We start from the raw sequence: 17,335 nt of genomic DNA on the forward strand, positions 1-17,335 counted from the left end.
TGATATATTGAAATGATTCTTTCTCATTCATAAATATAAGTATGATTGGTCCTTAAAAACCTTATATATCTTTGCACAAGGGTTATTTTGTCTCTGTGTTTCGAAACTAATATATTTGCAGTAAAGTTTTTCTGGCAAACAGAGTCCAATAGCCATCAGCTATAGTTTCACACTACAGGGGTATTATTTGTTTTGTCCATCACTGGCAGTGGTTTGATGGGATTGGCACCTAACGAGCTTGAGATTCACGCGGGGGTAGGGCCAAACCTTCAAGAAAAATCCAATTCAGTCCATTTAGACAGTGTCATGTGGTAGTAACTCAGACACATACCATGGATGGACTGCTAAACTGAAAATCTGGCTGGGTTGTTTGGTAAATTGAAGATCATGAAACCCATATTGTACCCCTATTCCAGGTGTGAATGCATACAGAAAGACTGGTTCCCATGATTCTGCTACACTCCAGCCAATGACTCTTTTGATATTTCGAAAAATGATACTCAGAAAACAATTTACATTTTGACAATAATGAATTTTATATATCATATATATATATATATATATATATATATATATATATATATATATATATATATATATATATATATATATATATATATCCTATACTTCACTTTGACAGCTTAGCAACAGAGGGATCTTTGGGTTAGACAAGGATTCCAAGCTTCCAACTCCAAAGTCCTCAATTGTCTCTTCTTTTGCCTTTCCCCAGGTTACAATGTAAAACCCAATGGATATTACTATCGCTCCTATGATGCTGCAAAAAGAAGAAAAATAGGCAAAGTAAATAGATGGCAAAAACAAATAGGTAATCCAAGTAAATCAAATAAATGCTGAAAGGTTCTCCTTGTAGTTGATTCCAAGGGCATGAAGCCCAAACAGAGAATGAGGAAGAAGGGAGAAATTTAGCTACCTTCCAAGATATAAAGTATCGCCAAGGAACATAACCCCCATGGCGGTTGCAATGACAATGGACAATGGATTGAACATTGCAACATAGACAGGGCCCTTCAAGCGCACAACCCATGTGGGTACAACCATTCCAAAAGCAGACCCCCAGAATGCCTAAACAGAAAGAGAAGCAACATTTAGAATTTCCAGATAGCCAACACTATACCCTGATAAATTCTCCGTGATGGTAGTACAATAGTACTTACAGAGAAAACAATAGCAGCCAATGCTATATCAAGTTCAACTCTCCAAACACTCAAGTTTTTTTCTGCAATTAGGCATACTGGTGCAGATATGATGGTCAAGCATAGGTTGCTCAAGAAGACAACAACTAGCTCTTCTGGGTACACCTCCATCACTTGGGCCTGTAAGACACCAGCAAATGCAAATTCAGCTTAATTTTCTTAGTTTCCAGGTTCTCACCAAATTTTTATCCATTTCAAGTTCTAGCAATGGTTTTTATGGTACCGTCAGAGAAATATACCTGAACAATGTACCAGATTGAAACCAAAAGGTCTTCAGCAACAAGTAAAAGGCCACCAATGACCCATTTCATTTGCGGTGAGTTTAGAGGCTGATGAAATGAAATGAATTGCAACGGAGAAGAAGTTGAAGTGAGTTGAAGGCCCTTGTAAAGAACTACTATCAATGCACCTGATATTGATGCTATGGTCCCTGTGATTTTAGCCCAGCTACTCAAGCTTCTCAAAGCTAGCTTTTCCATCCTTTTCGGTGCACCCAATAAGACAAAACAGATACGGAAGTTGCAGATGGTGATCAAGAAGAAAAGGGTTGTATACTGGATTATCATAATCATATAGGAAATTGAATTCATTAATTATCTAAGATTGGATCATCACCATTCTAATGTCACAAAACCCCTGCTATATTTCCATCCTCCTAAGTTCTGCAGTAACTAAATATTGAATTCAATATTTTATACTGGATTATCATAATCATATAGACAAAACTCGACTTCAGAATTAAACTATCCTTTCCATTACATGAAATACCAAACAATGCCTCAGGTAAAACCTTGAAAAGCATGAAAAATTTATAATTCTTGCACCTAATCATAGAATAGACAGTGATGTCCATTTCTGCATTCTTCAATTGAGAAAAATATTTTTCCATCCCATATTTTACTTCAACTTGATTCTCCAAAAGCATGAAAATTTTACAATTCTTGCACCTAATCATGGAATAAACAATGCTGTCCATATCTGTATTCTTCAATTCAGAAGATCTATTTCCATCCCATATTTTACTTCAACTTAATTCTTTAAAAGCACGAAAATATTTACAATTCTTGCACCTAATCATAGAATAAACAATGATGTCCATTTCTGTATTCTTCAATTCAGAAAAATCTATTTCCTTCCCGTATTTTACTTCAACTTAATTCTTTATAATCATACATTCTAACAATCATTACAAGGTCTCTTCACTTGGCTCGCCAGCTAACAGCATACAAAAATTATTTAAATGAAATGCTAGTAACACAGGAGGATGGTTCGCTAATCATTATTATACCGCCCTACAAAATAAAATAAATACAGACACATTAACAAACAAACAAACAAACAAACATAGAGTATTCAATCTCTTATTTACTTTTGTAATGCATAGTATTCTGTATATTTTGCTCATTGTGACAACTAATAATTAAGCAATTCTGCTACTTCTATCTATTCTTCCTTTTTTTGGATTATTTTCTATGATATGGCCATGGATGAAGAGAAAGAGAACAATTGCAATTACATAAACACCCCAAAAAAGAAAAAGATGCAGGGACAAAAAGGGAAAGACAATGGAGGTTTGAAGAAGAAGAAGAAGAAAGGGAGAACCTGAAAAAAATGGCAAGCGTGAAAGTAAGAGCTGGTGTGAGGTTGCCGATAACTGAAGCAAGAGTTGGAGAACTGTAGTCTATACCCTTATATGCGACTATTTCAGCTAAAAACCTAAAACCCCAGAATACATTAAAAGAAAAGTGAGTACATAATTCACAGAAAAATCATAACATATATCCACAGGTTGTTAGTAGAAATTCTGTACCCAATGAATCCAAGGCTGCAGATTTTACAAAGGAGCGAGAACTTGAAAGGGGGAAGAAGCAATCTCTTTCTGCAAAAATTAAAAAAAAAACAAAAAAAGTAGACATAAGTTGTACTGTTAAAGATTGCATGATATGATGATGAAAACTGGGGGATAGAAAAGCAAACCTGTTGAAGATGAAGAGCAAAGGGAAGAGAATAAGAGTGGCAACAGCATAAGAGTAGACAATGAAGACATAGACACTCATCCCTCTAGATGTGGCTGATTTAAACAAGACATTCAAGACTACATTGGTGGCCTCCACTGTGACCATGCCCAGAAATGGCACCATGTCCCTCAGACAGTGCCCATCTGCCATCTCTCTTCCTCTGTAACATCAAAGGCTTTGCCTATGACTTCCACTGTGTGCGCCAAGATGGATTTAATAGACAAAAATTAGGCTGCAAATGGGGTTGGTGTTTTTGGCTTGGCAGTCATGGGGCACTTTGGTAAAGCAGAAATTAGATTCACCTTTTTGGGTTTTGTTGCATTTTCTGGACCTGACATGATAGGATATGCAGAAATAGATGAACCCTATTCAGCTGATTGCAGATGAATTGTGGGGTTTTGGTTCAGTAGGTTCTTACTGAATCAAACAGGTGAGACATTGCAAACTGAGAGCATTGCATTCTTGGAGATGTTGCTTCCAGCAGGTCTGAATTTGGAGGAACCAGTATTTTTGAAGGCTGAAATGCTGACTGTTCAAAAATGGCATGGGTGTTGGGCCCACCTGAAAATATCAAGACCCCCTGTGAGATGAGGCCAGGAACACTATATTTTATGATAAGGTAAGAGGTTTATTTTCTTTTTCCTTTTTTTTTTTTTAATTTTCTAATAAATTATCCACACAAATGTATATAATTAAACAGGTTGTATATAATCATGGGTTATAGTTAAATTTTTATAAAAATATAACAAAACTAATATAAATTATTAACCAGTCTAATTTATTATAACATTAATATAGATTATTAACTCTTTTATCATAAGAGTCAAGTTACAATAATGTATTAAGGTCATGTTACAATGATATAAACAAGGACAATTAAATAGGTTGGATATGATTTTATAAATAATAGCTAGGTTTTATAGGGGATTGGATCCGATCCTTCACAACATTGTACAATCACCAAAGTCTGGATCTATCTTGCAAAAACTTTTAAAACCTGTTTGATTCTCCAAAAATATTAAAAAAATATATTTTTGAAATTTATTTTTTTATATTTGATTTTACTAAAAAAAAATATATAAAAGAAAATCGAATATAATTAAAATTATTAAAAAGTTCATATATTTATATAAAAGAGTTAAATAAGTGAAAAAAGTTTAAAATAAGATATATATATATATATATATATATATATATATATATAATTTATTAATTTTAAATATATTTTTTATTTCCCTTTATTTTTTCTTTTATTGAATTTTTTTCTCTATCTTCTTTCCTCACATTTTCCTTAGAACTTTTCAGGATCCAAACATAACCTAATTACTTTTAATATAGAAATAAAAATTTAATTAATTATATTTCCATTTATTAGAGTGGGTTATGAAACACCCAAAACAGACCAAACCAAATTGACTTCAAGGTAGAAAACTTTTCAATCCTCGTTGACAATATGTGGTAGGTCAAGACAAGTTACCATTAGACTCAAGCACCTATAATTAACAAAACTTTAAGCTTAATACTTACAGGCTCACTGTTTAGTATGATATTTTACTTTTGGGTTATAAATCCCAAATATTATAAATTTATTTAATACATATTATTTGTGAAAAAAATAATAATTGATTTGTGAATGATAGATAATAGTGATTAACAATAATAATAATGGCAACGACAAATGTTGTTGTTATCATTTGATTTGAATAATTGTTATTTTGTAGGAATTGGAGCATTATTTTGAAAGGGACATCAATGATTTCTCTATTTATTTATTAATTTTTACAAAGGGAGGAAAGTTCCACCTCAAACTCCATTCGGGGGACATTAAAATCGCTAGCAATTAGGTCATCCAATTGCTCTAGTCCATTACCAATGGTGGATGGTCCCTGTATAACCAGAGTGGTTAGGCCGTTTCAAAAATTCTCCCTAGCTTCTTTACATACAAAAAAATGGGAGACATCAGAAAACAAACAGCCACTCTCTAAGCTTTCTATATCATTTTGTAAATATCACTACTCAGCGTGGAAGGAAGAAAACATGTATACAACTTCAGAAAACTAGATATTTTTCAACCCAACCTTCTCTTTTTTCTTAAGAAAGGCATAGCACGAAGAGCTTTTACAGTGTTTGTTCCAGTGTCGTCTCCCGTGTTCTCCGGCATAGACAGCCCAATTGTTGCATTTGGACAGTCCAGATTCAGTTCAGTATCAGGTTGACATGTTGGTTCAGATTGAAATCCCTCTGCAGTATTTTGCAGGCTTGAGACTGATTCAGCTGGATCAATACCGAGTTCAGATTCAGGATCAGGATTTTCAGAGATGGTGTCTGCTTTAGCTTGGTCGTATGAGCGAGCATTGTGGTCCTTATCTTTCTCATCTTCTTCCACACAAAATCCACCTCCCATTTTAAGGTAATCTTCAGAAAATTCATCCGCAAAAGTGGGATCATCATCTCTTGAATCTAACTGACCTATTTCATTTTCATCCATGCACATGACACCTTCTGTTTCTGGGTAGTCTCCACACAAGTCTTCTCCAGGTGAAGAATCTTCAGCTTTTTGTTGGTTCTTTCCACTGAAATCAGCAGCAGCATCTCCACATATAATCTGATCTCTAGACGGCTCATGCTCCATTGCCTCCTCATTGGTGCACTTTTGGTTGCCTTGGTCTAATGACTTGCCCTCATCATCAATTTCTACATCATCATTAGCATAATTCACAGCCTTCCGAGGACGTTTTGACTGGAAGATTATAACATGTAAAAATTAAAAATTAAAAAAGAAAAAAAATTGCTTCAGTCACCAACTTAGATTGGTTTGCGCAAGGCACCAATCTAGAATGTACAAACTGTGGACTCTTCACCTCTTTAAACCATAACCAGACAAAGCATGCCTGAAAACTAAACCAACCCAAGGGGATTTAGGTCACTGTTCTATTTCTACCAGAACAACAATATATGCCCGTGCTATAGATTGAGTTACAGGAAAGAGAAAAACTTACCCTTCGCACTTCATTTGACCCGTCCAACTTTTGAGCTGGAACTTCCTCCTCATTGCCACTGTTACAATCACTGGAGCTGGTTCCACTAATTTCAGAGCCAGGATTTTCTTGTATCCTACCTCTTCCTCTTCCCCTTCTGACTCCCCGGCCTTTCTTTCTTCCTTTACCTCTTCCATTCTTCCTTGATCCTGTATCGTTGCATTGCTTCTGTCCTGCCTGCACAGGAGGTTCTGCACTCTCTCCATCAGATGGAACAGGCTTACGGATCCTTCTTCTTCTTGACTGCTTTGGAGTTGTTTTTGCTGTAGCATTGCTCCCATTTCTAGCAGCAGTACTCCCTATTTCATTTATAGGAATTTCTTGTTTGTTGTCAAGTTTACTAAGACTCTCTTTGCTTCTCTTTCCATGTTTAGAACCTTCTTGCACAGCATCATCCAACAACTCTGAGGTTTGACTCCCGGTAATTCCTTTAACAGCCTTTTTTATTCTCTTACTACGAATTTTGGCAAATCTCTCATTGAAAGTGTAAAATGCTTCCAACCGCAATTGAGTCTTCATCAATCAAGCCAATGAAAACAACACAATTTATAAGAAGATATCAGCGTTCAGCTTCCTCTTTCACCAAAACAAGTAGAAGGGAACAAATGAAAAATAAACAATTTTTTGATAGGCACATAAGAGTATTAAAATTGCCACAAATGGAAAACAAAAAACAAAACCTCAAACATGAAAAAGGAGATGATGAAATAAAAAATAATCTACTAATGCTGATGAGTAAATAACTTCTGAGAAAAAAATAAAATATAGCATGATAAAAACATGTGTTCACCATGAACATATGAAAAACAAAGAGTTGCTCTGAGTCAATGCAGACCTCAAATACAAAAAAGAATTTGGAGTACTAAATCAAGTGTTCTTTTCTTCTCTTTCTCTGTAGGCAGAGAAAGTCAACAATATAGGTATTGATTAAGTTCTATGCACCAAATTATTCTTTAAATAGATGATGAACGAGTTGAAAATGCACACTTTAAATAGATGATGAACAAGCTGCAAAGGGTGCATCCCAACATGCATGTGTGGGTGTGTGCATCAGTGAGAGAAAGAGAGACTCCTGACCTCATGTTTGTTGTACTCTTTCAAAACAGGTAGTAGCAACTCATCAGCCTTCTGGTTACCCCAACCAAACTTTTCCCAACACAATCTGTATGCAAACAAAGCTTGTCAGGCACTCAAATATGAATTTCAACACAAAATATGCAAATAAGATCTCTCTATGAGTTCTATATGGACCTCAAGTTGGTTCAGCATAATAACATGGAAACACTGTTGCTAAAGGAGTCAGGATGAACCACTTGCTACAGCATATAACTTAGGTGGAAGCCAGCAATACAGTTCCAAGGCAGCAGACAGGTAGTACCAGAATAACTAGTGACAGATACATTCCCATATGACAAAAACTTTGCTGACAAGGAAATTGGTGGAATCTAGAACATGGTTTCATGGTGACAAGAAGTTAAAAGTGCATCAACAAGAACATAATCCTCTAGCATTTGGTCAGTGAAAACCAAACCTACATATTTGGAATGCTCCAAGAAATGGGAAAAATGTAATGACATGAAACACATATTCCCATGTTCTGCTAAGAAGGAAAATTAATATCCATATAAGTTATTCACCAATCACATAAATCCACTAAAAATTATATAAAATATTATGGCTCTACCCATATTAATTTGCACAGGTGAGATTAATAGGACAAGGACCCATCTCCAACACAAATGGCATTATTTTTATAATTAATTAATAGAATTGATTTAGAATCTTTAACCTTCTAATGGTTTCCTTAATGTCTCTGCATCTACAGACTCTGGTTATTAAAGCTATAAAGGTTGACATATTGGAAGGAAAACAAATCATCAAGGTTTAATCCAACACACCAATCTCTTTCAAAAATTGTTGAAATTTAAAGCCAACTCACTTGCGAAGAACAAAAAGATCTGGTTTTCCCCACGAGAAAGGCTCTGTTGACTGGTCCACTTGGGGAGAGGCATATGCAGAGATAACTGTTTCACTTGGAAAAGAAGAAGGAATGTGCCAGTTCTTGCTCACATTTCTCTAAATAAAACAAAAGAATTCATAATATTCAAAAGCAATGCATAAGCCACAAATGATTTCTTCAATAATACAGCAAAATTAATAAGGTAAAACCTAAGGCAGGTAATATAGTAATTACGTGCTTATCCATGAAGATCTGCTTTCCAGATTGAATGTCATCAACAGACTCATTGTGCTCGTTTTGGGAAACATTTTCATCAAATGCATCCATATTGTTTTTTGAGTGACTCTGGTCGCCACTTCCAACCTTGGATCCTCGTTTCCTCGAACTGGATCCAGTTTCAACATTAACCTTTCCTAGGATGTTTGGATCTGGTGATTCAACCCACTCCCGGAACTTATGAAGACCGTCCTCCTCAGGAAAAGAATTTAAAACTTCAATAGCATTAACAATGCCAATTCCACTACATCATTTGAACCAAAAAATAAAAATAAAAATTAGATATTTACTTAATAAACATGAACTCAACATCTGTGTATACATCCTGTGTATCTACTGATAAATACTGTCAAGTTTCTACCACTTGTTTATGATGATCATGATGCATAAATTTTCCAAAAGAACAGGATTAAAAGAATGACTTTGCATCAATGAGGAAACAGGAGTACTCATGGCAAGGCCCAAATGTAAAAGAACAGAACATGACTAACATTAGTTGCTGATATTTCAGAAAGCCGAACCGAACTTCCAACATGGCAATTTACCTAACACCCTCAGTATAATCACTCCCAAGAAGGAGTGCCATGCGAATTAATTTTTCTCTATTTAATCCAAGCTCGGTCTCAATGTCCTGAAAACCAAAAAAGGGGATGACGGTAAGTCGATTGCGAATGCTGAGCATGATAATCAGAAAAGAAACTTGAGTTTACTTGGGAACTTATTTTTATTGGAAATACTACGATATCCAAGGGGGATTTTACTATACCAATTAATTAGAAGGAATGCTAGTAGCTAAGTTTATAAGTAGTTACTGAAATGGAACTATAGCATGCTACAAATTACTTTAGCATCTTGCCATGTCAGGACTCTCTGAAAAGAAAAAACATGGGGAAAAAAAAGAAGATAAATTTGGAATGGAAAACAACTTGAAGTTGCTAAGAGTTGCTCAGCTTGAACTCCTAGGTACAAGACTGTACCCTTCTCCCTTTAATCTTGTTTTTCTTGCCTTGCCTTCTCTTAAACAATTTGTCTTACTCCTCTCCAAACCATTCCACTAATGTCTACATATCTTACCACCTTTCTTTGCAAGACAACTCAGATAAAGGTTTTGAAGTTCATACAACATTAATGTGGTATCGAATTTCCAATGTATATTACCATGCTTGAAACATATCTATTACCTAGGCTGCTACTAAATTTAAAAAAAAAAAAAAAAACTATGAGAAGAATCAGGAGGGTACTGTTCTATCCTCACCTTCATAAAATAGGTCTCAACATATTTGCGTTCGTCAAATATATTCTTGTAAACACTTCGTGCTCCAAACAAGAATACATCTGAATCATCTGTTACAACTCCATCAACAAGGTTTGCAAGTTCCATATAAGCACATTGAGCTTCAGCTTCCATAGGTGCAATAATATATGGTAAGCCAAACATTTGGAGAAGTTCCTGCAATCAAAAAAGAAAATCAGATGCATTAAATATAGATGGCTTTCTTTTAGAAGAATGAAATTTATCAATAGAAAAGAAGAAATACAGATCAACATTTGAACTCCTCTTTGAAGAAAGGAAAACCAAACCAAAGAGATAAATGACAACTTTCCCATGCCAAAACAAATAATCCACCCAATAACCCAACCCTAACACATGCCCACTCCCCACCACACCCCTGCAAACACCCAAAACCAAAAAAATAAAAATAAAACATGACCAGTAATAATATAAACACTGTAGTAGTAAACATGGTAATAATGACAAATGCTAATAATAGTAACAGTAATAACAGTATAATAACAAAAAATTAAAATTACAAAGAATCCTGTCTAACAAATAGTAAACAGAAATTGATTTTTCATGCAATGAAAATCATAGATTAAAAATTACAAGCTATTACTAGTCAGTCTGTTAGATGTGATAATGCATTCCTTAATTTAATAACCAAGTCTAAACACACACCTGGCACTCTGCAAACATCTCACTGCTGACACAATCAGCATTTCTTTCAAGCTTTCTCTGTTCATCTCCCAAATTTAAGCATTCCTGATCAAGAATCATCATTTCCTCCAAAACATCCTCAGTAACTCCAAACTGAACATTTTTTTTGTCCTCAGTTACGGAATTACCCATGTTCCGCTCTTTTTCCATGAAAAAATTAACATGATTATTTCCTTCAGCCAATTTTTGCTCAACAGCAGTTTTTCCTTTTATACAAGTTTCTCCTGGAGGAATGGCAGGGTCAGTTGTCTCATTTGAATGCCATCTTGGTGCAGCTTCAGAATCATACTTGCTTGAATCAGCAGGAGTAGCGTCAGGCATGTTACCCAACATTGCATCAGAAATATGTGAACCATCTCCCGAACAACTGTTAGCCAAAGTAGATGTATCAACACTCTTCTTTGAGGCATGAGAGAGCTGCTCCCTAATCATATAGACCTCATTTGTTTCTCTTCCCACATTTCCACTTTCACCAACATCTTTCTGGTATTCTTCACACAGTTCATTATTCAGTACTTCCATCTTATGAGGATTGTCTGCCAGCAATGATGTCAACTGTCTCCCTGATGCATCAATGCTCTGTGAGGTGTTCATTCCATCCACACTATCAAGTTTCTCAACTACATCCACAATTTTACAAAATGATCCATTTTGCTCTGGTAAATTTTCCAATGGAAAATCTTGTTCAGCCTTATCATTTTCTTGACGAAATGCATCATCTTTAACTTCATGAACCTTTTCATCATATTCCTTAATATCCGAATCTTTAAATGATTTACCAACAGCTTTCTCACCACCTAAATCTTCAAGACTTCTCCTTATTGCTTCCTGGAGATCAGTTTCTTCTTCCAACCTTCCTTTGGAAGCAGGATTTCCAAACTTAGATGGGCATGCTGACACATTTTTTGAAACATCACAAGGTCCTTCCTCCCATTCCACTTCACTATCATCACTAACTCTTTCTTCCATAACAGATGGTTTAATTTCCACTCCAACATTGTCAATACAGCTACCACCTTTCTCTTCAATGATTCCCTCCTCCCAGTCAGAATCTGAAGCAGAATCAGCTGGTCGTCTGTTTGAGAGAGCAGCATCAGAAGAAGAAATTATCACTGGATTTCCTGCTACCAAACTAGCAAATAATTCCTCATCACCATTTAAACAGTTGTGCTCACCATCATCTTCGAAGGATATCTCTATAGAAGCCCCATTGTCAGGGATAGACTGCTCATTTGTTTTGTTTAATGTAACAATTCCGTTATTATCCTCATTTGTTCTATCCTGCTCAATCTCTTTCATCAAATCCAAATTCCTTTGTAGATCTCGGGTCATACGAATTCCCATAGCTCTTACCCTACTAACTCGGACACGCCCCCGCTCATCCAGGTATGTCTCAACATCATCATTAAAAACACTTGCAGGTTCACCTGCAACCGATTCTGCGGCAGTATTGGACTTACTGGTAGATGCAACATTATTCGGGGAATCTGGAGGACACTCTGTTGGTATCTGATATTGCTTATCTCCATTTTTCTCTACTCCACCATTTGTAAGTGCTCTGGAAAATTTAAACATGTCATTGATATCATATTACTCTTCATCACAATGAAAGATGCCAACAGAACAGCATATTATTATAAAGGCAGACATAAGAAAAGCTGATGTCAAGCAATGCAACCATTACTTGCCACCCATAAGTAACAGACAAAATGTTGAAGATATGATAGTAACAGACAACATATTAAAGATAAGATTACTAACTCTTTATCACCAGTAAATGATGAGGAGAAAATATATTCTCTATTGGCTTCAGAGGCTATCCGTGAAGTCTGCACACCACCTACCCCCCTCCCAGCAGCAGATTTCTGCACTTCATCTATCTCCCGACGGAAAGCAACGGTTTTAAGATAAGCCTGTATTTGTAACTCTGAAAATTCTGCAGGGGCCTAGATATAGATGAAACAATGATCAACATCCCTGAGGAATTACAATTTTGTGAATATCCAAGGGATAAAATAGCAGTGATATAAAGGCATATTTAAGCAGAGTAAAGAAGAATTCATTCATATGGGAAGCAACAAGTGAGTACAGCAGCCTTTTTACAAATCTCAAGTCTGTAAATCTCCAAATACATTACAGAAAACTGGGGCAGTGGTGCTTTAGTGATTGACATTAAGGAGAAATGGGCAGGTGACATAATAGTTCCATTTTTTTTTCCCATTCTTAACTCTTGTAACATATTTTCCTCCCACTTTCAAAGTACAAATAATTGAGAATCCATCTCAAGAGGCATCATGTAGAAAGTGTTAAGGTGGAGGATGTTTTATTCAACTGAGCTCCCTATTCCCAAGGAGAAGCTCCATTTCTTTCTCCACAGAATCCAGCCTCTATTGGATTGTAAAAAATTGGCCAGATCAATGACCGACCTTAATAGAATTTCTATAAGCTATACCTTGGCCTCCTTGAGTCCAAGGAAGCAGGAACCTAAGTTAGTGGATGAGTTATGACCAAATGATCAGAGTGTGATTAACAGTTTAGTGATCTTCAGAGCCTTGAAGGATAAAGGATCATTCTCAGCCAATTTAGCTCAAACTGGGATGATCATTCGGTTGTCCGACAGACTACACCTCAATTTTGACTATCAAAATATAGATTGACCAGGTTGACAAAGCCAAAGGTACTACCACAATCTATACAGAAAATTTCCAAATTGCAAATGATCTCATCGATTTTTTTATTTTAGCATCCCAAATTCCACCACCTGAGCAGAAAATTTAAAATATGATAGGTGTATCTCATCACTCACTGGTACACTGATCCCATCATTCTTAGCCAACTTGGGTAGTCAAGCTTACTGATATGTCTCATTGCTCTCAGTGTACATACAAAAAATTCTTACAATATGCCAAGTCACAACCTTAATTGTGTGCTTTCAGTAATTATTCATTAACTTTCAGTTATCAGTTGCTGTAGTATTGAGCAAGGATTCACACATCTAAGCACCACTATGATAAGTTGAGCATAGCAGATCATATTTATTGGCTACAGTGCACATGCCAAGTTTGCAATCTCATGTTTGAATCACATCAAAGAATCACTCTAACATCCATATTAAGGTTTTCAAGAAACTACCTTTTTCACTTTTTGATATTTTTGTCTGTTTTCTGCCATCAATTTCTCTCTCATCTACAAAACAGAAATTCAGTGTCTTAAATAAGAATAAATGAGTACAAAGCAAAGGGAAAGGGTGCTGAACAAACAGAACTCACGAGAATCCATAATTATGTATATTTATGACTTGCCTGCACAAGAAGATCAAGCTGCATTGATGGAGGCAATGCAGCTAATACAGCTGGGTCGACTTTTCCATTCATAATTGGCTGCAAGATCAATTAAATTAAACTAACCAGAATATAATGAGTAAGAAATTGAAATCAATGAAATGTTGTTGATCCTAGAAAATAACAAGCAATCTTGAATGCATTGATAATCCTATTAGGTTTCTGTACCATCCAGACAGTACAAGAGGGAAATTATGACTATCTCATCAGCAAGATCATATAATTCAACCAAAGGTTTCTATTTTGCAGAAGTCATGAATTCAACGTCAACCCAAATAATGATGAGAACTTTCTTGACATATTTCATTCTGTTTTGCAAATACATCATAAAACTAAATATCAGATACATGCAAAGGATAGTACATTCCCATCCTAGATTCAAACATAATTTCGAAAAGCATACATGTTTTCAATGCACCAAAGAAAGCCTTGGAAAGTGTTCAACATTTTTAGGATTTCACTTGTGGGTCTATAATGCTGCAACAAGTTAACCAATATAATTCCCAAATTAAAATTTTTAAACGCATTCAGGATCAAAAATCGGCTAAAACCAGTCCAGAATCAAGACAACAGGCAAAGTCAATTCAACCTAGTAATCATGATAGTCAAGGTATGCAGGACATACACCAAATGTTGTGACAAATAAGATGAGGAATACTCACAAGCATCATCTCTTCATCTTCATCATCATCATCTTCTTCATTAGAAATCCCTGCATCTCCTACAAAATTCCCATCTTCCTCTGCCGCAAGGGATGCTGCCAACCTAAATCAACTCATCAAAACAGACTATAAAAGATTATCCAAATCCTGTACCAACAAATAATTCCCAGAAATTACAATTACCAACGGGAGCTTACATTTCATCTAGCTTTTCCTGATTGTAAGTCCCGGATACTGAACTATTTCCTTCAGAAACATCTCCAGCCGTTTCCGTTTGATATGATAAAACCTTTTTCCCCTTGTCATTGTTGTTCAGCCGCTGATTCTCCAAATCCTTAGCCAGTTCTTTCAACCTCATTGCCTTAAGCTATTGAAAGGAATCGATCACAAAAAGGTACTCAGTATAACTAAGATACAGCATCAGAAGTAATAAATTCATAAGAAACTGATGAAACTGACGTGATTGAGGAGCAATTTCTCGGCAGTTTTCCGAATCTTGGCCTGAGCATTTTCTCGCTGCCGGCGACGAGCGACAACGGTGCGGCGCTTGAGGGCAGGGGTGCCGCCGTCGAAAACGAAAACGGGCTTAGTGCGTAGGAAGAGGAGCTTGCATATGCGTCGGAAGAACCCTAACAGGTGACCGTTCCTCACCATCTCTCCTTTCTCGTCTCGCATTGCCTTCATGAACTGTATCATCCATATACTCGCATCTGCAGAACAATACGATTAAAATTCGTATCAGAAATTATGTGGGTTTTAGGGCAAGGGTTCAAGCCAGGGTTACGATGAACCTATGGCGAGTCGTTTTCCGGCAAGAGTCTCGACAGACACACGGCGACCGACAGGGGCCAAAAGTTCCCAGAGACCGTGCACTCCCATCTTGCTCCCTACGCTTCCTCTTCTGTTGTTGTCGTTGCCGCCTACGACCAAAATGATGAACTGCTCTCATTTTATAGTGATGTTTGGGTGAATGAATCGGCGTCGTTTCCTACCTGCCTAGCCTGCTGACTTTTGGAGGAAGGGGTATGGGCTCATTTTTCTGGGCCGGATCGGACCCAAAACGAAATTATGTGAAAGTACAGGGCCCCGATGGCAAATGCTAAAGCTATATATATGTAAATTGAAAAAGCAAAATTCAGATACTGTGTCGTCTCCTAGACCACAAAGCGGAAGCGGAGCTGAGTTTTGGGCGTTTGATGGAGAAAATGGGAACTGCTGATTCTGAATTGGATCAACTCTTTGAGCAGAAGAAGCGTGTCAAAAACCCTCTCGTTCCCATCGGTAATTTCAATCGCTTTTCTTTTTCCTACCATTTTTATCTGTTCATGTTGATCCTTTTTTTTTTTTATATGCAATTGTTAGGTCTGATTTAGATGATGCTTTGCTTTTTTGAATTATGTTGGGTTTCTGAAAATGCCCTTCTATCTGTTTGTTGTTTTGGAGAACTTGAATTTGGAAAAGGGTTGATGGTGTTCATTCCTGCTGAGAAAGATTGAAACTTTGGGATGAAATAACATGGAGTTGTATGCTTTATTCATGTTATGCTATGCAAGTACTTTAATTGTATTTCATACCTGCATCGAATTCATAACGTCATTGCGATCAAAGACAGTTACTGAAAGGAACCTACGTACTGGCATATATTCAACTCTTAGATCTTGTGATGTCTAGGGTTTTTGCATAGCTTCAATCACTTGTGTGGTATTGTGCCAAATGAGAATTTCAGGTGAATCTTATGATCAAATTCCTTTTAAGCCCCAATTTTTAGCCGTATGGGGATCAAGTGTGACTGAAAAGATTATGGGTTTAAAAAAACTGATGATTTTAAGAATGTGATGGGAGCTATGAATTGTGTACATGGTTACAAGTTGTTGGTTGGAATGTGACAGTGTTTGTTTGAGGGGAAATCAATTTGGGGTAAGATTTGAATTAGATTTACCTGAATTCTTTTTCATGGAGTTCTTTGAATTAAAGGGTCTAATACACACTTTGTGGGTCAGTATACTTAATGATATGGATTTGGGAGTTCTGGGAGCAGAGGTGGTGCTAGTCGCCGTAAAGAAAAGATAATGTAGGTTGGCTGGGAAGCGGCAGTGATGTGTTGGAAGTGAAGGTAGTATTGGTGGAATTAGCAGTGGTTGTGACCTTGGTTGCTGATTGTTTGGATGTGCAGATCATGATAGGGATAACGGTGTCGACCAAGCTTGTTGGCATTTGTAGGAATCGAAAATGACGAATATGGAAATCATGGGACAGCAGTTGCACTATAATGGTTACTGTGGTGGATGCAGTAGTAGTGCCAATGTCGATATAGATTGGTGGTGTGTCTCAGATACTGTTTCATATTCCTTCTGAACCACGAAAATATGAATAACAGCAGTCAGGGCATTCAAAGAAAGTAGTCAGGGTAGTCAATTCCTTTCCATTCACAGACATCCTTTGTTTCTAAACCTATGTGCCAGTTTAAACAAAACAATGCCTTGTAACCGTTTATCCCAATCTACGGTTTCTCTGTGAGATGACCTTTATGAAAAATAACAAAATGGTCCAAGGGGACTTGATCTTTGAAGCAAAATTTCTATATTTATTCTCCATGACCAACACTAACTTTGATGGGTTTTTCATGGTTCAGGGGCACTTTTAACTGCTGGAGTACTCACAGCTGGGTTGATCAGTTTCAAGAAAGGGAATTCCCATCTAGGTCAGAAACTAATGAGAGCTCGTGTTGTCGTTCAAGGTGCTACCGTGGCACTAATGCTCAGCACTGCCTATTACTACGGGGAGAAATAGTGGCTTGTGATTCTGGAGTTCAACCATGAAAACATCCTCT

General features: G+C 36.5%; 2 protein-coding genes and 1 non-coding gene across 4 annotated transcripts; 1 reads left to right on the plus strand and 2 right to left on the minus strand.

Annotated features, from left to right (window-relative positions):
* Positions 1-347: 347 nt before the first annotated feature.
* LOC117929606 (WAT1-related protein At5g40230-like) lies at positions 348-3,734 on the minus strand. Its single transcript, XM_034849940.1, has 8 exons — positions 3,192-3,734; positions 3,025-3,093; positions 2,817-2,930; positions 1,454-1,694; positions 1,176-1,334; positions 932-1,083; positions 621-775; positions 348-560 (listed from the first exon to the last, which is right to left on the minus strand). The coding sequence occupies exons 1-7, from the start codon at positions 3,380-3,382 to the stop codon at positions 622-624; spliced, it is 1,080 nt and encodes a 359-aa protein (XP_034705831.1). The 5' UTR covers positions 3,383-3,734; the 3' UTR covers positions 348-560; position 621.
* A 1,274-nt stretch (positions 3,735-5,008) lies between these two features.
* On the minus strand, positions 5,009-15,442 carry LOC117930254 (DNA repair protein UVH3). Of its 2 annotated transcripts, XM_034850819.1 has the most exons (15): positions 15,297-15,442; positions 14,965-15,215; positions 14,703-14,872; positions 14,506-14,608; positions 13,805-13,882; positions 13,635-13,688; positions 12,264-12,448; positions 10,464-12,060; positions 9,762-9,956; positions 9,052-9,137; positions 8,465-8,750; positions 8,210-8,346; positions 7,348-7,432; positions 6,232-6,783; positions 5,009-5,972 (listed from the first exon to the last, which is right to left on the minus strand). In XM_034850819.1, exons 1-15 carry the CDS (start codon positions 15,382-15,384, stop codon positions 5,301-5,303), a joined length of 4,539 nt encoding a protein of 1,512 aa, XP_034706710.1. In that variant the 5' UTR covers positions 15,385-15,442; the 3' UTR covers positions 5,009-5,300. The 2 variants fall into 2 exon arrangements, with proteins under 2 accessions (XP_034706710.1, XP_034706711.1); XM_034850820.1 differs by lacking the exons at positions 14,965-15,215; positions 15,297-15,442 and having other exon boundaries at positions 14,506-14,600; positions 14,703-14,792.
* Positions 12,923-13,125, plus strand: LOC117931477. Its single transcript, XR_004654050.1, has one exon. It is a non-coding gene; the product is annotated as a small nucleolar RNA U3 (small nucleolar RNA).
* Positions 15,443-17,335: the final 1,893 nt, after the last annotated feature.

This window comes from Vitis riparia, chromosome 14, assembly GCF_004353265.1.
Source record: "Vitis riparia cultivar Riparia Gloire de Montpellier isolate 1030 chromosome 14, EGFV_Vit.rip_1.0, whole genome shotgun sequence".
NCBI classification, from domain to species: domain Eukaryota; kingdom Viridiplantae; phylum Streptophyta; class Magnoliopsida; order Vitales; family Vitaceae; genus Vitis; species Vitis riparia.